General features: G+C 39.9%; 2 protein-coding genes across 2 annotated transcripts; both read right to left on the bottom strand.

The window, feature by feature from the left end:
• Positions 1–6,147: 6,147 nt before the first annotated feature.
• LOC307130734 (uncharacterized protein) lies at positions 6,148–17,179 on the bottom strand. Its single transcript, XM_079823864.1, has 5 exons — positions 17,148–17,179; positions 16,590–16,681; positions 15,863–15,913; positions 9,857–10,087; positions 6,148–7,434 (listed from the first exon to the last, which is right to left on the bottom strand). The coding sequence occupies exons 4-5, from the start codon at positions 9,939–9,941 to the stop codon at positions 6,548–6,550; spliced, it is 972 nt and encodes a 323-aa protein (XP_079679990.1). The 5' UTR covers positions 9,942–10,087; positions 15,863–15,913; positions 16,590–16,681; positions 17,148–17,179; the 3' UTR covers positions 6,148–6,547.
• Positions 17,180–19,710: 2,531 nt separating this feature from the next.
• Positions 19,711–23,425, bottom strand: LOC307130129 (uncharacterized protein). Its single transcript, XM_079823024.1, has 4 exons — positions 23,369–23,425; positions 22,647–22,697; positions 22,250–22,484; positions 19,711–21,123 (listed from the first exon to the last, which is right to left on the bottom strand). The coding sequence occupies exons 3-4, from the start codon at positions 22,332–22,334 to the stop codon at positions 20,357–20,359; spliced, it is 852 nt and encodes a 283-aa protein (XP_079679150.1). The 5' UTR covers positions 22,335–22,484; positions 22,647–22,697; positions 23,369–23,425; the 3' UTR covers positions 19,711–20,356.
• Between the last annotated feature and the right edge of the window lie 819 nt (positions 23,426–24,244).

The following is a 24,244-nucleotide window of genomic DNA, read 5'->3' as shown; positions in this document are numbered from 1 at the left end:
GGTTAAATTTTATAGCAGTGAATGAGCGAATACATTAAATATATTTTTTGAGTGCCCATTTGCTCAAATAGCAAAAGAAAAACGCCACAATAGTGACCTTACTCATATTTAAACAACTATTGCTTTGTGTTGTTGGTCAGATAAAATGACAGAAAAGAAAAATGGACATTAGATCATTTTTCAGTGCACCAAAACGCCAAATAAGTACAAAATGTTTTTTTTTGTGGTACACATATCCTTACATATACGATTTTAGCTGTATTATTTGTGTCCCCTTCAAAAATTGCTCATGAGAAATGTTATGTTTATTGTCCCCCCCCCTAGCCTGGGAAAACCCAGACAACTTCCGGCAAATTTGGTCTGGTTTTAACCAGGCTAGTCCCCCCCAACTTGTTAGATGAAATTTACGCCCTTTTTCTAGGTATGCATTTAAGGGTTATTATGAAGATCCGTATTGTAGGGGAATATACAGGTGTGCATATACAGACCAGATGTGATGAATGAAGATCCGGAGTCGGAGTTTAAATTATAAGAAGAACATTTTACTGAAGATAGTTTGTCGTTTCATCAGCAGAAGTCCGCTTCAACACTCACAAGATGCCATGGTGGTTTCTACTTCTTGCTCTCCTCATTTAGAGCTAATGACTGTAAAATGCTGACTCTTCTACATATCGTGGGGCTCACAGCGGTCATCATAACGGCTGTTTATGTCCCACAGAGCACTAACGTGAAGGAGGCAATGTCAGAGCTCTACAGTAACATCAGTGAGCAGCAGACCATCTTGACGCAGCTGGAGATTTCAACCAGGCAAGTCTTACTATTGTCGTCGCATCGTAAAATTATTGTAGAGTCACTGTGGTGAGATGGACTTTGTAACGACGTTTTAAGTGCCTTTTATGGGTCTTGTGAGTGTAAATGTACTGAATGCCAATGGAGGCCTATCTGAAGCCTTTCTCAGCATCAGCTTTACACTAAAATATCTTCATTTGTGTCTGAAGATGAACGGAGGTCTGACGGGTGTCGAACGACATGAGGGTGAGGAATTAATGACAGAATTTTCATTTTTGGGTGAACTAACCCTTTAAATTTGTTCTGCCTTAATTCTATCAGCACATGAACATTGCTACCAGGGGGAAGAACACACTAGATCTGGTGTATACAAACATTAAGCCCCCCTCCCTCACATTGGCAACTCTGACCACCTGGCTGTTATGGTAGTACAACCATATAGACCCAGGGTGAGACAGGCCAAGCCAGCGGTCAGAGAAACTAGAATGTGGTCCCAAAAAGCCACTTCAGCACTACAAGACTGTTTAGAAACCACACAGTGGGACATTTTTTAGAGAGGCAGCAACACAGGGTGGCGTTACTGACCTACAGGAATATACAGAGTCGCCATGTCAATTGCATAGATGATGTGACAGTGGTCAAGGCCAACAAGAGGTGCGCCAATCAGAAATCATGGCTAACTGGAGACTGTGTTGGACTGTACTAAAGCATAAAAATACCAAAATATCTTTGCAGATATTTAAGAAACATGCTGAGTTCACATACCGTTTTTCTGAAAAACATGGTATCGGAAATAAATGCATAGCCCAGAGTGAGAGATTATCTGACCAAAAGTCCATTCAATAGGAGCAGTAGAGTAAAAAAGCAGCAACCAAAGTACTCCCTCATGGAACGGCACACCAAGAAAACCACGTCAAACTGCACCTCGAAGCCACAGAGTCCAAACGAGTGCAAACTCCAGGACCTTGACTCAGAACACGACAACAACGTCCACCACGCCACAAAATACTCGACACTCCATCTGCAGCATCCACACCACAAACACCACCAGGTAGATAGACCGACAGGTTAAGGTACAGAACACAGGGGGAAAGACAGAGCCAGACGAAGACGAAGATGTAGGCAGGTCGACCGACTGACCAAGGTGAAGCCGGACGGATGAGGGAGCCCGGAGAAGTACAGGTAGGGGATCCTCCAGGCAAGATGGAGCTGATGGCCTGAAGACACTTGGCAGGTTCTTAAAGGACAACTCCGGTGAAAAATAAACCTAGGGGTAATTAACACATGGTTACCGAGTAGATCGTTCTCTGAGATGCGTTTTCATGAAAATCGAATGTAAAGAGTTTTATCTCTAAAAACAGATTAGCTTATAATGCTAGTATATGGGGCATATAATAAGTAAAATTAAATCGCTAGTTAATACTACTAACAAGGCTCAAAACAGCCTCACACTAACACAGTAGCATAATGAGGGTCTCTACATGCAAAACGAAGCATTGAGAACTTTGTAAGTGTACAAACAGTTTAATAAGAAGATACTTTAGAAAGACAGTACATTACGCGTATACAGACAGGAGCCATCTTGGAAAACAGTCTTGACAAGTCGAGCCACGATTGAATAATCCGCCATCTCTTAAGTGTGTATCCTTTGGAAGCACTAGTCTCTGTTGGGTTCAGTTTAAAAAAAAAAAAAAATCTTTTTATTTATTTATTTTCTCTGTTGCGTTCAGTGCTTTCTTCCGTAAACAACGGACCATATGAGATTCCAAGTCACAGTTCATCACTTAGCACAGCGTTCGTGACTCGACTTGTCGAGACTGTTTTCCAAGATGGCTCCTGTCTGTATACGCGTAATGTACTGTATTTTTAAAGTATCTTCTTATTAAACTGTTTGTACACTTACAAAGTTCTCAATGCTTCGGTTTGCATGTAGGGACCCTCATTATGCTACCGTGTTAGTGTGAGGCTATTTTGAGCCTTGTTAGTGGTATTAACTAGCAATTTAATTTGACTTATTCTATTCCCCATATACTAATGTTATAAACTAATCTGTTTTTAGAGATAAAACTCTTCACATTCGATTTTCATGAAAACGCATCCCAGAGAACGATCTACTTGGTAACCATGTGTTAATTACCCCTAGGTTTATTTTTCACCGGAGTTGTCCTTTAAAGGAACACGCCGACTTTTTGGGACTTTAGCTTATTCACCGTATCCCCCAGAGTTAGATAAGTCCATTCATACCATTCTCATCTCCGTGTGTGCCATAACTCTGTCTGACGTGCCCACCGCTGGCCTAGCTTAGCACAAAGACTGGAGGTAAACGGCTCCAGCTAGCCTACTGCTCAATAAGTGACAAAATAACGCCAACATTTTCCAATTTACGTTGTGATGTCTATAGTCACATCGTGTACTAAGACTGATGGAAAATTAAAAGTTGTGATTTACTATACTATACTCTCATTCCTGCGTAGCAATCAAGGAACTTTGCTGTACCATGGGTGCAGCGGCGCAATGATATTACACAGCGGCTGAAAATAGGCTAACTTCCGTCAACATCACCAACGTGACAACCTTCTTACACAGAGAGCGTGCTGGGGACTATTTTCAGGCGCTGTGTAATATCATTGCACCACTGCACCCATGGTACGACAGCAAAGTTCCTTGATTAGTACGTAGTGGGTGGGTGCGTCAGACAGAGTTATGGCACGCACGGAGATGAGAATGGTATGTATGGACTTATCTAACTCTGGGGAATACGAAAACTGGCTGTATGAGGAGGTGGGAGAGGAAGGCTGGGTGGGTGTTTATTCAGGTAATACAAGGGACATTGGAGATGCAGAGGAAACAAGAATCACCTCGCCAAACCAGTCTATGAGGCTCTCCTCAAAAATGTCCTTCAGTTCCTCATAATAATAATTGCCAGAGTCCATGGGCATCTCATGGTAGTACTGTGAGCGATGGTTTCCTCCCCACCTTCACAAGCACTCCTTCTGTGACACTCAATGTTACCGCCTATTGCATTGGATCCAGTTAGTGCACGTCTCTACTTTACACAACTCAGCATCCGGAGCTTTGCATTGCACTTGGTGATGAAAGGCTTGGATGAGCTGCTCGGCCATGGAAACCCATTTCATGAAGCTCTACACACTGTTCTTGAGCTCATCTGAAGGCCGCAGAAGTTTGGAGGTCTGTAGCTCTTGACTCTGCAGAAAGTTGACGACTTCTGTGCACTGTGACCCTTAGCATGCGCTGACCCCGCTCTGTGATTTAACTTCGTGGCTGAGTTGCTGTTGTTTCCCATTGCTTCCACTTTGTTATAACACCACTAACAGTTGGGCGTGGAATATTTAGTAGTGAGGAAATTTCCAAAATGGATTTATTGCACAGGTGGCCACCGATCACGGTACCACGCTTGAGTTCACTGAGCTCCTGAGAGTGGCCTTTCACTAATGTTTGTAGAAGCGTCTGCATGCCTAGTGCTTGATTTATACACCTGTGGCCATGGAAGTGATTGAACACCTGAATTCAATGATTTGGAGGGGCGTCCCAACACTTTTGTCAAAATAGTGTATGTTTTTTGTACCTTATAAGGCTTTTTCTTTTTAAAATAGGGAAATTAGCTTGGTTGTACTGCTCAGTGCCTTGCGAAATAGTAAAACCAAAACCAAAATTGCCATATTGCCCACCCCTAGGAGGAAGTGATCTGAGGTGTGCAGTGGAGTAGTAGCATGTGTAAATATGGTCCAAATGGTTACCTGATTTGTGAGTAACCATGGTAGGTACTCGCTTGAAGTCAAAAGGGGCAAGCAGAGTGTGGAAAACAGCAGCCTGAGTTTTTTCTACAGAAACCTTAATACAGGAAATCATTGTATTTTGACCCTCCAATTCTTTGACGTCTCCCAATCCAAACCTTGGTGGGTTGTCCTTATGTGTTAAGCAATGTGTTTGACTTATGACAAATTTGACTTATTGTTTAGAAATCACTAAATGGTATGGCTCCTTCATATGTCGCTGATTTATTGATTGAGCACCATGTAACCAGATCTCTCCTGTCCTCTAACCAGAGACTCTTGGCTATCCCCAAGACGAGGCGGAAGTACAGGGGTGATCGTGTCTCTCTACAATTACCCCAAGACTCTGGAATGATTTGCCCATTTCTATTAGAATGGCTTCTTCTGTGTCTACTTTTAAGTCTAAGTTAAAGGGTTAGTTCACCCAAAAATGAAAATTCTGTCATTAATTACTTACCCTCAAGTCGTTCGACACCCGTCAGACCTCCGTTCATCTTCGGGCTCAGAAAGGTCTCCATTGGCACAATGCACTTTACACTCTCAAGACCCTTAAAAGGTACTAAAGACGTCGTTACAAAGTCCATCTCACTACAGTGGTTCTACAATAACTTTATGAATCGGCGAGAATAGTTTTTGTGCACAAAAAAAAACTAAATAACGACTTATATTGTGATGACCGATTTCAAAACAATGCATCATGAAGCTTCGAAGCGTTATGAGTCGATTCAGCGGTTTGAATCGCCAAAGTCACGTGATTTCAGCAGTTTGGTGGTTTGACACACGATCCGAATCATGATTCAACTCGCTGATTCATAACGCTTCGAAGCTTCATGATGCGTTGTTTTGAAATCGGTCATCACAATATAAGTCGTTATTTAGGTTTTTTTTGCGCACAAAAACTATTCTCGTTGATTCATAGTTATTGTAGAACCACTGTAGTGAGATGGACTTTGTAACGACGTCTTTAGTACCTTTTATGGGTCTTGAGAGTGTAAAGTGCATTGTGCCAATGGAGGCCTTTCAGAGCCATCAGATTTCAACTAAAATATCTTCATTTGTGTCTGAAGATGAACGGAGGTCTTACGGGTGTCGAACGACATGAGGGTAAGTAATTAATGACAGAATTTTCATTTTTGGGTGAACTAACCCTTTAAAGTCTTTTTAAGTCTGCTCAATAAGGCTTTTCTGGCTGAAGCACTCTTGTCCTCGTCTTATGTTTGCTGCATGTTTATTATGTTATGTTTTATATTTGTATCCTTGTGTTATTGGTATTTTTAGTCATTTTGTTGTAAAGCACATTGGGCAACACTAGTTGTAGTAAATAGTGCTATATAAATACAATTGCCATTGTCATTTTCTAGGTGGATGTTGAAATCATTAAGAACTACCAGATGAGTACCATTGTTGATGAGCAATCCAACCCACCTATGGCCCAGCATCAATGTCTGTTTGTATAATATAAACAAGAGTGAAAAAACAGCAGCACCATTAACCGAGCAGCTAAAAAGCAGCTTTGTCTCATTCCACAATAGTTCCAGTTTCATTTAATTTAATAAGCGGAATTAGAAGTTTTAGAACATTTATTATACAGAGCCTAAGGATGTCAATTAGTCAACAATATTCTTTCACAAACCTAAAGTGAACATAAGACATTTTTTAATTTATAAATAATGTCTATGAACAAAATCTTTAATGTATATATTGAAATGAAAGTGACAAAGTCAGAAAGTTACCACTCAAAAACAACATCCACAAAACTAATGTCACAGAACAAAAGTTTATTTCACTTTACATTTACTTAATCTGAATCTCAAGTTATTTGCAGTATTGGATCTGTAGGTAACGTTTGCTCACAAAATCACACATTGTCAGAGAAATGGTAATGAGTTAACTAACTACACATTTACTTTAGGTGGATCTTACATGAATTCTTTGAATGTTTTGGAACTAAAGAAAACATTTGCTCACTGCGAACAATGCTTTAGAATATGTTTCACTAGATTCTTTGATCGGGTGAAACTCTTCCCACACAGAGTACAGTTGTGCAGCTTCTCTCCAGTATGAACTCGCTCATGTGATTTCAGGTTTCCAGAATGAGCAAAACTCTTGTCACAATATGAGCACTTGTAAGGTCTTTCTCCAGTATGAAGTCGCTCATGTGATTTCAAGGTTCCAGACTGAGTAAAACTCTTGTCACAATATGAGCACTTGTAAGGTTTTTCTCCAGTAAGAAGTTGCTCATGTGATTTCTCGTGCAGTTTAAAACTATCCAGTCGTGCAAAACTCTTTCCACAGAGAGAACACACATGAGGCTTTTCATCTGAATGAACTTTAAGGTGTTGTTTTAGATGTGATGATGAAATAAACTCTTTACCACACTGATCACAGTTAAATGGTTTTTCTCCAGAGTGAATGTGCAGATGATAATTGAGATCAGCTAAATATGTGAAACTCTTTCCACACTGAGTGCATGTATACGGCTTCTCTCCAGTGTGAATTCTTAAGTGTGTTTTAAGGCTTCCTTTTTGTGTGAAACTCTTATCACACTGAGGGCATGTGTACGGTTTCTCTCCAGTGTGAATTCTCAAGTGTTTGTTAATGTCTCCTTTATTTTGGAAACTCTTTTCACACTGAGGGCATGTATACGGTTTCTCTCCAGTGTGAACTCTCATGTGTCTATTAAGGTCTCCTTTTCTTTGGAAAATCTTTCCACACTCAGTGCAGGTGTGCAGCTTTTTGGCTTTTGGTCTTGGAGTTGTAAAGTTATGTTCCTCCTCCTCCTCCTCCTCCTCCTCCTCCTCCTCCTCATCTTCATTCAGTTCTTGTCTTTCTTGCTTCACTTCCACCTGATCTAAAATACACATCAAGTTAGAATCAGTTCAAGTGAACCCTGATTTAATAGCAGAAAGCAACAGAGATCAGGTATCAGATCTTTCACGAGGCAAAGGTTTGTTCTGTCATTCACTTAATAATGTAGTTAAAATATGTTTGACAACTGCTATACAAGGTTATGATCATTTGAGCGAGTTTGACAAGGGCTTTGTGATGGCTAGACGACTGGGTCAGAGCGTCTCCAAAACTGCAGCTTGTGTGGGGTGTTCCCTGCAGTGGTCAGTCTCTATCAAAAGTGCTCCAAGGAAGGACCAGTGGTGAACCGGTGATAGGGTCATGGGCGGCCAAGGCTCATTGACGCTCGTGGGGAGTGAAGGCTGGCCCGTGTGGTCCGATCAAACAGACGAGCTACTGGAGCTCAAACTGCTCAAGAAGTTAATGCTGGTTCTGATAGAAATGTGTCAGAATACACAGAGCATCTCAGTTTGTTGCGTATGGGGCGGCACAGCCGCAGGCCAGTCAGGGTGCCCATGCTGACCCCTGTCCACCGCCGAACACTAAGATCCAAATGTATGTGAATGACACCATAATTTATATACAGTGGGGCAAAAAAGTATTTAGTCAGCTACCAATTGTGCAAGTTCTCCCACTTAAAAGATGAGAGAGGCCTGTCATTTTCATCATAGGTACACTTCAAATATGAGAGACAGAATGAGAAAAAAAGCACATTGTCTGATTTTTATAGAATTTATTTGCAAATTATGGTGCAAAATAAGTATTTGGTCAATAACAAAAGTTAATCTCAATACTTTGTTATATACCCTTTGTTGGCAATGACAGAGGTCAAACGTTTTCTGTAAGTCTCCACAAGGTTTTTACACACTGTTGCTGGTAGTTTGGCCCATTCCTCCATGTAGATCTCCTCTAGAGCAGTGATGTTTTGGGGCTGTCGCTGGGCAACACCGATTTTTCAACTCCCTCTAAAGATTTTCTATGGGGTTGAAATCTGGAGACTGGCTAGGCCACTCCAGGACCTTGAAATACTTCTTACGAAGCCACTCCTTCATTGCCCGGGTGGTGTGTTTGGGATCATTGTCATTCATCTTCAATGCCCTTGCTGATGAAAGGAGGTTTTTACTCAAAATCTCACAATGCATGGCCCCATTCATTCTTTCCTTTACACTGATCAGTCGTCCAGTCCCTTTGCAGAAAAACAATGTTTTTCCACCTCCATGCTTCACAGTAGGTATGGTGTTCTTTGGATGCAACTCAGCATTCTTTCTCCTCCAAACACGACAAGTTGAGTTTTTACCAAAAAGAGTTCTGTTTTGGTTTCATCTGACCATATGACATTCTCCCAATCCTCTTCTGGATCATCCAAATGCTCTCTAGCAAACTTCAGACGGGCCCGGACATGTACTGGCTTAAGCAGGGCAACATGTCTGGCACTGCAGGATTTGAGTCCCTGGCGGCGTAGTGTGTTACTGATGGTAGCCTTTGTTACTTTGATCCCAGCTCTCTGCAGGTCATTCACTAGGTCCCCCCGTGTGGTTCTGGGATTTTTTGCTCACGCTTGTGATCATTTTGGCCCCAGGTTGTAAGATCTTGGGTGGAGCCCCAGATAGAGGGAGATTATCAGTGGTCTTATATGTCTTCCATTTTCTAATAATTGCTCCCACAGTTGATTTCTTCACACCAAGCTGCTTACCTATTGCAGATTCAGTCTTCCCAGCCTGGTGCAGGTCTACAATTTTGTTTCTGGTGTCCTTTGACAGCTCTTTGGTCTTGGCCATAGTGGAGTTTGGAGTCTGACTGTTTGAGGTTGTGGACAGGTGTCTTTTATACTGATAATGAGTTCAAACAGGTGCCATTAATACAGGTAACGAGTGGAGGACAGAGGAGCCTCTTAAAGAAGAAGTTACAGGTCTGTGAGAGCCAGAAATCTTGCCTTTTTGTAGGTGACCAAATACTTATTTTCCACCATAATTTGCAAATAAATTCTTTAAAAATCAGACAATGTGATTGTCTGGATTTTTTTTTCTCATTCTGTCTCTCATATTTGAAGTGTTTTTTGCCCCACTGTACATGGGAGCAGTGTATCAAGTCTTACAAAATCTTTGGATAATGTCACAGCTTGGCTAAAACAATGCTGTTTACAGTTAAATATTTCTAAAACAGTGTGCATGTTTTTTTTTTTTTTACCAAAACAAATAGCTCAAGTGTAGTGCCAGATGTTGTTATATCGTGTACCTTGGTCTTGTAATTGATTTCGAGATTTTCTTTTAAGGCTTAAGTTAAATAGGTTTGTATCCGGGTTAAATTTAGTCAAATGTTAGAGTTGTTAGAGTCAAATGGAGTTGCGTGAGAGTTGGCAACCCTGATATACTGCTTATTAATTCACCAAATCAGTCAACAATGAAGAATCAAGAATGGACACCAACCTGTTTGTTGCTCAGTATCTTCATGTTTTATTCTGGATGGTTCTTGATCACTCATGTCTTCAATCTCCTTTTTAATGAACTCCATCTTTAACAGTCACACAGATTTCAGCTGCTACACCTGGAGTTTGTCCTTCTCTTGTAGGATGATGTGGATATTCCCAGTATTTATTGGTTAATTGTTGTGGGAGGGGCTTCACTGCAGGTGTTGTGATCACTGCGTTTTGATTCAATCTGCATTTAAAAAGTACAGACCATAATGTTTAACTGAGCTGCTGAAAAGCCAAAAATTCACTCTTTTCATCTAATTCTGTTGTTGTCAAAAGTACCGACCTAGTCGGTACTGAAATTCTAGTCTAATGTTATTTTATGCATTCTGACTTATTTTACACTGTTAAAGAGTTGGATTCCCATGCTAAACATGGCCAAAGTTTCAAAAAATTAGTTGGACGTATGACGGAATATTTGTCTGAATAGTTATGTTTGTCTGGCTATCACCAGACCAAGCTCAATCTTTTAAGATTGAACATTGGTCTGGGGAGTCTGCTCTCTATTTTTACAAGAGGCGTGATCAACGGATATAGTTCAAATGACACTGTACGCAATTGGATAGTCCTTCAACCAATCAGACCACAAGAGGCATGATCAACTGATATAGTTTAAATGACTCTGTACGCAATTGGATAGTCCTTCAACCAATCAGACCACAAGAGGCGTGTCAATATGTACAGGTTTCCAGCCTGAGCTTGCAGGGCGAAATCAAATCGCCGGCAGATCAGGCTGGGTTTACTCAGTCTACCTGTATGTCATAATAGAGGGCGGAAAATCCTTGTATGAACACTTCTTCCACAAAAGCGCTCACACAGACCAACCAGAGCAGGAGAGAGCACGCCCATCTTTCGGGTACTCGGTACATCGATGTATACACAAAATGAATGTCTTAGTTTCTGTATGTGCTAACGGGTGATATTGTTTCTAGTCATGAAACGGGTTTGTGTTGCCTGAGTTTGGCATATATCTTCAGCTGCAGTATTAATAATATTACATGTTTTGTCTCTTAAGGTGCTTTCACATCTCTAGTTTAGTTGATTTGGTCCAAACCAAGGGCGAACAATTATACATTGTAGCATTTTTCAGCTTTTTTGGTTCCTTTTCACACCACACTGATTGCTTTGGTCCGAACCAGTTGAAACTAACCAAAATGCAGACACATGACAACATCCACATCACTCATTGGCCATGGCGTATTTCCTAAACTGCGACTACGCGGGCTGGTTTTGTCCCTGGCCATAATCTATTACATTGTTTGTATACACCACAATATGCAAACAATAAATGTCTATAATGAAGCACGGATGCGGCTTGAAAACAACGTTCTAATGCTCTGCAAACGGCGAGCGCGCATCGCTCGTCACTTCAAGCGAAGATCGCGCTGTTCTTGTGAGTTTTCGAAAGTTGGGTCCTAATATGGTCTTCAGACCAAATTTCTATGAGGCTCCGCACCTCCTCAACTACTCAGTACTCACTACTACCGCGAGCTGCCATGCTAAAGTTCAAACTGTCAGCAAACACTTCATCACATAATGCACAGTACAGCTGACTACGGCAGCTGGTTTAGTCCAAAAATGATCAGTACTTTTTGCAGTTGGGTCTGTTCGAGGTCGGATCGCGTTCTCACCACAAACAAACCGCTCCAGAGTTTGTTTGAAAGCGTACCGAGACCACCTCTTCAAGGAGCTTAGTCCGCTTGTTTGGTCCGCTTTTGGTGCACACCCGAGTGCGATTGCTGCTTTCACACCTGACTAGAGCTGCAACTAACGATTATTTATTCTGTCGACTAATCTAACGATTATTTTTTTGATTAGTCAACTAATCTAATTATTTTTTTCCAGATTAATCTGATTATTCTTTTATACTGATTATTGTATTTCAAAGAGGGTAGTGAATTTGTATATTATTTTAAAGGATAGTTCACTTTTAAATAAACTTGTGCTGATAATTCACTCACCCCCATGTCATCCAAGATGTCCATGTCTTTCTTTCTGCAGTCGAAAATAAATTAAGGTTTTGGATGAAAACAGTCAAGGGTTTTTCTCCATATAATGGACTTCGGTGGGATCCAAACGGTTCAAGGTCCAAATGACAGTTTCAGTGCAGCTTCAAAGGGCTTTAAACGATACCAGACGATGAATAAGGGTCTTATCTAGCGAAATGATCAGTTTCTGCGAGAAACCGAGCAGTATTTATGCTACTATTTTACCTCTTAACAGAGGAACACGATCGTCTCTGAGCTCCATTACTTCCGGAGAGTGAGGTCAAATTAGATCGTGGTTATAGATATATCGATAGTAGATTCTTCATTCTACTGATCTGTGCAGTCGCTAATGAGGCATCTACGTATACATAAGGATAAGGATAACCACAGTTAAAAACACACATATAGCTTTTCACTACCCTGGTAAAATGTATCTAGGCTCTATGGTTTCTATGGTATTTGTATGAAAAACATTTAGTATAAATGCACAAATTCTATAGCTCAATCACAAAAAAATACTGTAATAATATTCTATTACTCCTTTAATACATTTAATAAATGTCTACATTAATAATATAATACAATTCTATATGAATATCCCACATTTCTGCCAAAGTACCATGGTGCAGTTAGTATCACAACAGGACTGTATCATTGCGCACAGTGTTTAGTGTTTGTCAGCGCTGTTCCATCTGGCTTTAAACTAGTATAAATCACAGAGACATTTGTGTTTTTCGTTGAATGCAAGCGCATCTCACAGCGCTGTTTAGTGTTCGGGTGACCGATCAGAGTAAACAGGTCTGCTGTAGTGAGCTCGTGCTGCCGTTTGGACTTTGACCCGAGCGGATAAACGGTCTGTGTGATGCGGTTCAAATGAGTAACAGTTCGTGCTACCTTTTATCAACAAATTCGTCGTCTTTGGATGATGACTCAAGTCGTTAGTTTCACTTTTGATTTAACGTTTGTCGCCGTTTCCACTCAATAAAGTTAAGAGCTGCACGCTGACTGGCTGTTGTCGCATTTATTTCTGCTGTGTGATTGGGTGTTATATCGAGTAAAAATGTCCCGAGCTTATCATCGTTATCGATATGAATTTTATCGCGATTCGATATGATATCGTTTATCAGCCCAGCCCTAGATGAGGTAATGCAACGCTGACTTATGTGGCGTTCACACCGGACGACGGCGAAGGTGGACGCGTGTACATTTTGAGTTTACTTGCGCGAATCGCGCGTGACATTCACTGCACAACAGATGCGAATTCGCGTCATGGGCGGGGCTTCCGCCAGCAGCTCGTCTCGTTGAGAAATGGCTGACATGGGCTGTGTTTACATGTCTTTTTTTTTGTTCATATCTACTGTTAATGTGTGACAAAACGTAGTTTTAAGACTTTTTCAGTCGATAATGTAGTTGTTTAAAGCTCAAATCTGTGGTTTATTTACATAAACAGTGCCTATTTGAACATTTTATCTGCCGTTGTCAGAGTTGTGAGCTCCAGCGGACAGCGCGCTCAGCGCACGTGAAAGCCGGCGAGGGCAACCTTTCCTCGGCCAGTCCTTCTGCCGTCTGCCGCTGGCTCTGATGTCTCTGTGGTGTGTCTCGAGCTGTAATTCGTCTTGTAACGGCCGATCTTTGGTCTCATGGATCTATAATTTGTTCCCTGGCAAATCGTTTAGGCTGAAGGCAAAGATAAGTTTCATTACCTTATATTTTTAGGCTATAACTGTACGTTGCAGTTGTAACGTTAGCCTACTAGCACTGACTTTGAATGTTTGACTGCATTGTTTGCTTTATTTCATGTATAGCTTGTTATACATTACTTATACTTTTGTATTATTGATCATACATAAACTTGCATTTAACAAAAAGAGACTGGGTTGTGTTTCATGTCATTTAATGTTATCACAGTGATAATCATATTGTCTGAACCAGATATTAATATACAGATTTTCTCCTCATTGTTGTCACTACTAGAGCAAGCTCCTGATTGGTTAACGCGGCGCGAAAAATCCGCCAAAGTTCAGATTTTTCAACTTGAGCGTTTCGCGGGAATCGCGCGTTCAAAACGCTCAATTCGCGTCCTTCGCGCCGCCTCAATCGCGCGAATCTCGCCGCCTCATTCGCGCGAATCGCGCCGCAGAATGCCATTTCGCGTCTCTGCATTGACTTAACATGTAAATCACTCGCGCGAATCGCGTCCGGTGTGAACGCACCATTATGGTGCGTTCACACCAGACGCGAATGACTCGATTAGGGCGAACGATTTACATGTTGAGTCAATGCAGAGATGCGAATAGGCATTCTGTGGCGCGATTCGCGCGAATTTAGCGTTTTGAATGCGTGACGCGAATTTAGCGTTTTGAACGCGCAAATCGCTCAAGTTGAAAAATCTGAACTTTGGCGGATATTTCGCGCCGCGTTAACCAATCAGGAGCTTGCTCTAGTAGTGACAACAATGAGGAGAAAATCTGTATATTAATATCTGGTTCAGACAATATGATTATCACTGTGATAACATTAAATGACATGAAACACAACCCAGTCTCTTTTTGTTAAATTCAAGTTTATGTTTGATCAATAATACAGAAGTATAAGTAAAAGGTATAATAAGCTATTCATGAAATAAAGCAAACAATTCAGTCAAACATTCAAAGTAAGTGCTAGTTGGCTACAACGGTAACTTAAAGTTATAGCATAAAAATAAAAAAGTAATGAAACTTCACTTTGCCCTCAGCCTAATTGATTTGCCAGGGAACAAATTATAGATCCATGAGACCAAAGATCGCCCGTTAAATCTACACAAGACGAATTATAGCTGGAGACACCACAGAGACATCAGAGCCAGCGGCAGAAGGACTGGCCGAGGAAAGGCTACTCTTGCCGGGGTAAACAAGCGCGGAACGCCGCTGATCCACTAGAGCTCACAACTCCGACAACGCCAGATAAAATGTTCAAATAGGCACTCTTTTTATAAATAAACCACAGATTTGAGCTTTAAACAACTACATTATCGCCTGAAAAAGTCTTAAAACTACGTTTTGTCACACATTAACAGTAGTATTTTAACAAAAAGGCGTGTAAACACAGCCCATGTCAGCCATGACGCGAATTCGCGTCTGTTGTGCAGTGAATGTCACACGCGAATGAAGCGAATTTCACGCGCGTAAACTCAAAATGTTCAAGTGTCCAACTTTGCGCGAATAGCGCAAATTATTTGCGTCAATCGCGTCCGGTGTGAACGCCACATTAGGCTACAGTACAATGACAGTTGAACAGATGTGTGTGTGTTGGGAGTTGGGAACCGGAGAGAAAATAATGTCTGGTACCCGTCCGATAACTTTACCAGTAAAATAATATTAATTTAGTTCTTCTTAACTGTTCCTGAACAATGTAACTAACAGCTGCCAGGACCCGTCTACGTGACTAAATCAGCCATCAAATTTAAAAAATACACCTGCCACAGTGGCTGGTGGTCAAATAAAGTAAATTTAATAACTCAAGATAAACCTGAGATTGGCTAAAACTGTGTGTGTTACCCCCCCCCCCCCCCCCTTTAAAAAATGTGATGCTTTGAGCAGGATCGTAAACACCTCTGACTGGCCATTGTGCTCATGCGCTCATCAAATATCTGTGATTTGCTACAATTTTCAGCGCTTCAAATCTTGCACCGATACACACGGGAGCATTTGAAAGCAGGCCAGTCCATTGAGATGCCAGCTTGTGCTTTCAAACGCTCCTGTGTGTTGATCATTGTAATCACAGATATATCCGTTGAGCGCGTGAACACAAGGGCCAATCAGAGGTGTTTATGATTCCACTCAACAGCACTCAAAGCTTCAATTTTTTTTTTAATTTCAGTACTTTTGACAACACTACCTTATTCATTATGGTGATGTCTGAGATCTTCTGTAAATTGGCACATTAAGCACATTTTATTGGTGTCGACAGGCTGAAACAAACTAGAGGATCATTACCTTTGAAATTTCACTCCAGTTCTTGTCTTTGCTTGTTCACTTCCATCGGGTCTGAAATAACACATATTAAGTAGAATCAGTTCAAGGAGGATAAATGTGAAGATTCAAGTGAACCCTGATTTAATAACAGAAAACAAGTGAGATCATATCTATCAAACATAAGATTTATGATGAGCCAATGGTTAGTTCTGTCATTCTCTTGTTAATCAGTCAAAATGTAAATAATAACTGCTGTACAAGATTATGATCGAAGTGCATTTGTCATATATCCCCAGATTATTTGCATATTTTTCACAGCTCTTATGATTGGTCTCTAAAAATATATATAAACTAAGTCAAACAGCCAGTGATCATCATGTATTTAAACTCATTAAAACTATTCATAAATATGGCAGACATGAAGGTAACTATAGAATTAAAGTGTGTATATGACTTTCCTCTTTATATTTATTAACCCCCCGGAGCCGTGTGGAGCAGTTATATGATGTATAGATGCACTTTTATGGACTTTTAAAAAAATGACAACCATTCACTGCCATTATAAAGCTTTGAAGAGCCAGGACATTTTTAATATAAAGATTTTATTCATCTCAAAGAAGAAAGTCATACACCTAGGATGACTTGAGGGTGAGTAAATCATAGACTATTTTTTTCCTTTTTTAGTGAACTAACCCTTTAAACAAGAGAATCTGGTGATTCGGATAATAAATGTTTTGAAAATACACACCATGAATGCTGTCAAAACATGTTTGTCTTGTAAATATGTTGTGGATTTCACCACAAATGAACCACAGACACCAGGATCTTCTGGGACCACGTCTGCAGTTTATTGAGAGAGAACAGACAATCAACACACACACACACACACACACACACACACACACACACACACACACACACACACACACAAACAAACAAACGTTAAGTCCCGTCCTCCTTAACAGTAACTGCAATTCATCTAACACACAGGTCACAGATAAGGCTATAAACATACATTTAACATCACAATGAAATATACACACATTTACTACACTAAACGACATTTACACACACTCAATCCACCAAAATGATATGTGGAGAAATGTATTAACAGGAAAACATCGCGATCTAAGTTAATTCGCCGCGCGGGCGGCAACATAAAACAAACAATACATCGAACTGTTAGCAGAAAAATGCATAAATAAACTTCCGTTTTTATGGCAATTCTATAATTAATACCAACTCGCAAATTCACTTAATACAGCATATTTTCATTATTTAATGCAGAGACACTGCTGAGACCTACCTGACCGACTCTCTCCAGTCACGGGCTGTTCTGCGCATGCGCGAACAGTCCATTACAAATGACGTCTCTCACAGAGCGAACTCAATACAGTTTTGATAAACAAAAACGGTTTTGATGGCCTTTTAAACCATCTGCAAATCTGAGAAAACCACCACCTATATTTTTCAGTATGTTTAACATTTTACAGCTCCTATTATTTTCTAGTTACAGCGACTGACTCTTGTACAATCAGGAAATAATATAGTAAACATTGGTGAATAGGTCAATTAGCCTACATGAATATGTCTTATTCAAGTAATTACCCAGTAAGGAAAGATAAATATAATTATTGACACTGCAAGAATTATTTTCTGAAGCTTCAAACACCACCTTTTGGAGCTTGTAAGGGATTAGTTTGAGCAGATGTAGCAACAATGTTTTATACCATCACCCCAATAGCCTACAGATTAATGTGGTTTGGAATTGGTAAAATGTGCCTGGAAAAAAATATGATCAGAAAATCAGCGTGCCTAATAGCCTACATGATTATGTCTTATTCAAGTAATTACCCAATCAAATAAAGTAATCAAATAAAGATAGCCTACATATAATTATTGACACTGTAAGAATTATTTTCTGAAGCTTCAAACACCACCTTTTGGAGCTTGTAAGGGTTTAGTTTGAGCAGATGTTTTATACCATCATCACTGTCCTCGTCAGAGCTCTTCTCCCAGTACATTCAGCATCTGGCTCATATTCGCCATCTCAAAACTTATTCTCAAAACTATCATCTTTAAAATCAATATTTTGATCAATGGCAGATTCGCCATCAAGTGACAGTAATATTTGTTTGCATTCAGTACTTGCTATGCAGCCATTTCAGGTTTTGCTGATGATTCCTATTCTTTTCTTTAATTAACGTAAATCTCTGAAATTCTGACGCCTTGCACTTCTGGAGACTCCAGGTAAGTTGCAGTTCTGGAAAATGGTGGCGCTGGAGACTAAAGGGTTCCTGATGGTTTCACCCTTCACCACCTGTTTTTGTCTGACCATGCTGACCCAATGAGCATTTCACGGTCCAACTGGCATGCCTTAACTGCAATGTCTAGTATCGCATTAGTATTGTATCCTTCCCATGGGCATTTAATACTTTTTGACTTTTCAATCCGAGTTAAATTTCTTTTTTGGCTAATTTTATCAGTAAAAGAAAACGTACCTAATAATTCTGCACACCTGAACATAAGGTGTTTTTCATTTCCAGCCTTCATGAATAGTTATATATCACTTATAAATGATTAAATACAAAATTAATAGTAGTTATTAAGATTAACGTGGTTTTGAATTGGTCAAATGTGCCTGGAAAACAATATGATCAGAAAATCAACGTGCCTAATAATTCTGCATGCAGTGTATATTTTTATGTTATGTTAGTGAAGCATCGTTGCTAAACTGTGTGAGTCGAATGTTGGTGGTTTTTTTTGTATGAGATTTAATTTATTCTGATTTAGTGTATTTTTGTATGTATCTTTTAATGCACTGTAAACACTAGTGAGGAATGGCATTTTGTTTGTGTATGTAAATACTCAGAGGAATGACAATTCAAATGAAACTATGAAACACTTTGTAGATGTTTTCCATGTCTGAGTAGAAAAAGGGCGTGGCACTACTTGACCCGCCTCTTGTTGATAGGCTATACAAACCACCCACGGACCTGCATTAATGTACAATGTCTGTTTGTATAATATAAACAACAAAAGAGTGAAATAACAGCAGCACCACATTAAAGGGTTAGTTCACCCAAAAATAAAAATTCTGTCATTAATTACTTACCCTCATGTCCTTCGATACCCGTAAGACCTCCGTTCATCTTCGGAACAGAAATGAAGATATTTTAGTTGAAATCTGATGCTCTGAAAGGCCTCCATTGGCTCAATGGCACGGTTCACTCTCAAGACCCTTAAAAGGTACTAAAGACGTTGTTACAAAGTCCATCTCACTACAGTGGTTCTAAAATAACTTTATGAATCGGCGATAAGAGTTTTTGTGCGCAAAAAAACCCTAAATATCGACTTACATAGTGATGACGATTTCAAAACAAGGCATCGTGAAGCTTCGAAGCGTTATGAATCAGCGAGTCGATTCAGCGGTTTGAATCGCCAAATTTCAGCAGTTTGGCGGTTTGACACACGATCCGAATCATGAAACGGCTCAGTGATTCATAACACTTCGAAGCTTCACGATGCCTTGTTTTGAAAGCGTCATCACAATGTAAGTCGTTATTTAGGGTTTTTTTGCGCACAAAAACTATTATCGCCGATTCATAAAGTTATTTTAGCACCACTGTAGTGAGATGGACTTTGTAATGACGTCTTTAGTACCTTTTAAGGGTCTTGATAGTGAACCGTGCCATTGTGCCAATGGAGGCCTTTCAGAGCCATCAGATTTACACTAAAATATCTTCATTTCTTTTCCGAAGATGAACGGAGGTCTGACGGGTGTCGAACGACATGAGGGTAAGTAATTAATGACAGAATTTTCATTTTTGGGTGAACTAACCCTTTAAAGGAGCTGCTGGAAAATTTGTGAATTTAAATGAATGACGTTTATGAAAAAAATCTTGCATTTATATATTGAGATGAAATTGACAGCTAAATGACAACTCAGAAAGTTGCAACTCAAAAAACAACTTTCACAAAACTAATGTCACACAACACAAGTTTATTTCACTACACATTTGCTTTATCTGAATCTAATTGTTCATTTGAAGTATTGTGTCACGATCACCAGTGAGAGTGCCCCGTGGTTACCACTCCGCCCCGGACTGTCACTCCATCACAAACTACATTTCCCACAACTCACTGCTCCTCATCATCCCTGATTACATGCACCTTGGTCTCATTACCCTGTTTACCTCACCCTATAAACCTGGTTATCTCAGTCATTCATGGCGATGTTTTGTTTAGTGTAACAACTGCATCTCTGAGCGGTTTCCCTGGTTTCTTGTCTCTTGGTTTTTGGATTTCTTGCCTGTTCCGTGGATTACCCGTTTGCCTGTCTCTCCTGTATTGTTTGCTTGATTGGACTGATAACCTGTTATGACTTCTTCCCTATTTGTTGAAGATGAGTGTGGATTACCCTTTAAAATAAAGCTGTGTTTAGATTCTCAATCTTCGGTCTCAGAGTAGTTATGTTACATATTGGATCCTTTTGGATCTGAAAATAACATTTGCTCACTGTGACACAAAACACTTTTTAATATGAGTCATGAGACTTCTTGACCGGGTGAAACTCTTCTCACACTGAGTGCAGTGGTACAGCTTCTCTCCAGTATGAACTCGCTCATGTTCTTTCAGAGATCCAGGCTGAGTGAAACTCTTGTCACAATATGAGCACTTGTAAGGTCTTTCTCCAGTATGAATTCTTTGATGCTGTTTCAGATGGTCAGCTTTAGTAAACCACTTCCCACAGTCACAGCACATATACTCTCTCACTTCATCATGTGTTTTCTGGTGCTGTTTAAAACCGTCCAGCCTTGAAAAACTCTTTCCACAGAGAAAACACACATGAGGCTTCTCATCTGAATGAACTGTCAGGTGTCGTTTTAGAATTGATGATGAAATAAACTCTTTACCACACTGATCACACTTGAATGGTTTTTCACCAGAGTGAATGCGCAGATGATACTTGAGAGGAGATAAAAATGCGAAACTCTTTCCACACTGAGTGCATGTATACGGTTTCTCTCCTGTGTGAACTCTCATGTGTATGTTAAGGTCTCCTTTTTGTGTGAAACTCTTTCCACACTGAGTGCATGTATACGGTTTTTCTCCAGTGTGAATTCTTATGTGTGTGTTAAAGTTTCCTTTATGTGTGAAACTCTTTCCACACTGAGTGCAGGTGTGCAGCTTTTTGGCTTTTGTTCTTTGAGTTTTAAAGTTGTGATGTTCCTCCTTCACTTCATTCAGCTCTTGTCTTTGCTGTTTCACTTCCACCTGGTCTAAAATACACATCAAGTTAGAATCAGTTCAAGTGAACCCTGATTTAATAGCAGAAAGCAACAGATATCAGGTATCAGATCTTTCATGTGGCAAAAGTTTGCTTTGACATTCACTTCTTAATATAGTTAAAATATGTTTGACAACTGCTATACAAGGTTATAATAATTTAGATACATTTCTCTATCATTTATAATCCATATACATATACTTAAAGGGTTAGTTCACCTAAAAAATGAAAATTCTGTCATTAATTACTCACCCTCATGTCGTTCGACACCCGTAAGTCCTCTGTTCATATTCGGAACACAAATGAAGATATTTTTGTTGAAAGCTGATGGCTGAGAAAGGCTTCAGATAGGCCTCCATTGGCATTCAGTACATTAATACTCCCAAGACCCAGAAAAGGCACTTAAAACATCATTACAAAGTCCATCTCACCACAGTGACTCTACAATAATTTTACGATGCGACGACAATTATTTTTGTGCGCAAAAAAAATCAAAATAACACCTTTATCCAGCTTGTTCTTGTCTTCCGTGTGTGCCTCCACGACGCATGCGCGAGAATATGACGCAGATCCGGCGTTCGGGAATCCATGAAATGCACACTTTAGCCCCATTTTGAGAACTACGCCGAGACCTAAAGCACGATCAATGTAGAATTCAACAGCTGAGATACACGCGTCTTCCTCTGCTTGTAAACAAATCGATTCTGGGTCATCTGTCCGAACGCCGGATCAACGTCATATTCTCGCGCATGCGTCGTGGAGGCACACACGGAAGGCAATAACAAGTTGGATAAAGGTGTTATTTTGATTTTTTTTGCGCACAAAAACTATTGTCGTTGCATCGTAAAATTATTGTAGAGCCACTGTGGTGAGATGGACTTTGTAACAACGTTTTAAGTGCCTTTTATGGGTCTTGTGAGTGTAAATGTACTGAATGCCAATGGAGGCCTATCTGAAGCCTTTCTCAGCCATCAGCTTTCAACAAAAATATCTTCATTTGTGTTCCGAAGATGAACGGAGGTCTTACGGGTGTCGAACGACATAAGGGTGAGTAATTAATGACAGAATTTTCATTTTTGGGTGAACTAACCCTTTAAGAATCAAGAATGGACACCAACCTGTTTGTTGCTCAGTATCTTCATGTTTTATTCTGGATGGTTCTGGATCACTCATGTCTTCAATCTCCTCTTCAATAAACTCCATCTTTAACAGTCACACAGATTTCAGCTGCTACACCTGGAGTTTGTCCTTCTCTTGTAGGATGATGTGAATATTCCCAGTATTTATTGGTGAATTGTTGTGGGAGGGGCTTCACTGCAGGTGTGAACTGTGATCACTGTGTTTTGATTCAATCTGCATAGTACAGGTCATAATGTTTAGCTGAGCTGCTGAAAAGCCAAAAGTTCCCTGTTTTCACCTCATTCATTATGGTGATGTCTGAGATCTGCTGTAAATTGGCACATTAAGCACATTTTATTGGTGTCGACAGGCTGAAACAAACTACAGGATCATCACCTTTGAGATTTCACTTCAGTTCTTGTTTTTGCTCTTTCACTTCCATTGAGTCTGAAATAAAAAATTGAGTATTTAAAACCAGTTCAAGGAGGATAAATGTGAAGATTCAAGTGAACTCTGATTTACCCGTATAACCATGGTTTTATTATCGTAAAAGTGTAGTAATCATGTTTGTTTGGCTAATTGATTACCATTTATATAACCAGTTTTACCACAAATACCATGGTTAAACTATGGTTAGAGTAGCAGAGCCATGGTTAATTTGTAGTTACCACGGTTTAACTATAATAACCAATTTTATTTTTTTATTTGTAGTAAAACCATGGTTCATTTTCATATTGGTAATAACAGAAAACAAGAGATCATGTGTCTGTCTATCAAATATCAGATTTATGATGAGCCAAAGGTTAGTTCTGTCATTCTACAGTCAAAATGTGAATAATAACTGCTGTACAAGATTATGATCTAAGTGCATGTCATATATCCCTAGACTATTTGTTTATTTTATCACAGCTCTTATGATTGTTATCTAACAATATTATATGAACTAAGTCAAACAAGCCAGTGATCATCATCCACAAAACAATTCATAAATATGTAGATTTACAAACATTCACATCCAACTGTTATTTGTGTTATCAACATATTTAACTAACCTTACAAATCTATTAAATAAAAATTGACTGAATCCCTTATAAGACGTTAGTTGTGTGTTTGTTTACCTCTTGTAGTTTGTCCGTTCTCTCGTGTATCTTCACTTTTCACTCTCCAGCTGCCGCAAACGCGCTCTCAGCTGTCGTGAACACCTGCCGCACGCATTGAGCAGCAAACGTTACTCGCTTGTTTCCTCCAGGGGGCGCTCGGTGACTCGAAATAACCGAGAGAAATAACAGCAGCACCACATTAACCCGAGCTGCTGAAAACATCTGTCTCAGTCCAGTTTAGATCCAGTTTCATTTCATTTATCAAGCTGAGACAAACCTTTGAAACCTATGTTTTAAAATCTGTTCCCGCCTCAGAATTATAACTATTAACTGTATAATTATTATACAGAGCCTATGGATGGCACAAGTCCACAATATTCTTTCACAAACCTGAAGTGAATGTGAGGCGTGTTAATTTATAAATAAATTACATCTGTGAAAATTTTTTTTAATGTGTAACCAGTGGTTCCAGTTATGAATGTAGATTTATGGATTTATACACGGGACAGCAGGAAGCAGTTTTACTTTATCTTTTATTCCTCTAAGAGAGTGAATCGCCCTTGTTCCCTTTCGAGAGTACTCTCATATTGCGTTTGCTAACGCTAGGGGTATTTCCTTTCCTCGAGATTTTTAAGCAAATTTTTATCCTAAAAATACCATGTAAAACGCAGTGCAGCTGCACAGCTCTCAGCAGGAAGCAGCTGCGTGCTGATTGGCTGTGCCGCTGCAACTGCAGGAACTTATGGCCAGAGCCATATAGAGAGAGAGTTGCGACAACTCCATAGACTCCAATGGAACGTTTTTTTTTACAGCAATGGCGGCTCACGGAGACTCTCAATAGTTCCCGGAAGTAGCAGCCACGCCATAGAGAACAGCAGAACAGACCGTTTGTGA

This window comes from Gobio gobio (assembly GCF_949357685.1).
Source record: "Gobio gobio genome assembly, chromosome: 8".
In the NCBI taxonomy this organism is placed as follows: domain Eukaryota; kingdom Metazoa; phylum Chordata; class Actinopteri; order Cypriniformes; family Gobionidae; genus Gobio; species Gobio gobio.
The sequence above is the reverse complement of the archived record's forward strand: the minus strand, read 5'-3'. Positions and strand labels throughout refer to the sequence as shown.

Excerpts from the sequence above, each read along its gene's own strand:
- LOC307130734 (XM_079823864.1), bottom strand. The coding sequence starts at position 9,941 with ATGGAGTTCATTAAAAAGGAGATTGAAGACATGAGTGATCAAGAACCA. Across the intron at positions 7,435-9,856 it reads AGATACTGAGCAACAAACAG|ATCAGGTGGAAGTGAAGCAA; the intron begins GTTGGTGTCCAT and ends TGTGTATTTTAG.
- LOC307130129 (XM_079823024.1), bottom strand. The coding sequence starts at position 22,334 with ATGGAGTTTATTGAAGAGGAGATTGAAGACATGAGTGATCCAGAACCA. Across the intron at positions 21,124-22,249 it reads AGATACTGAGCAACAAACAG|ACCAGGTGGAAGTGAAACAG; the intron begins GTTGGTGTCCAT and ends TGTGTATTTTAG.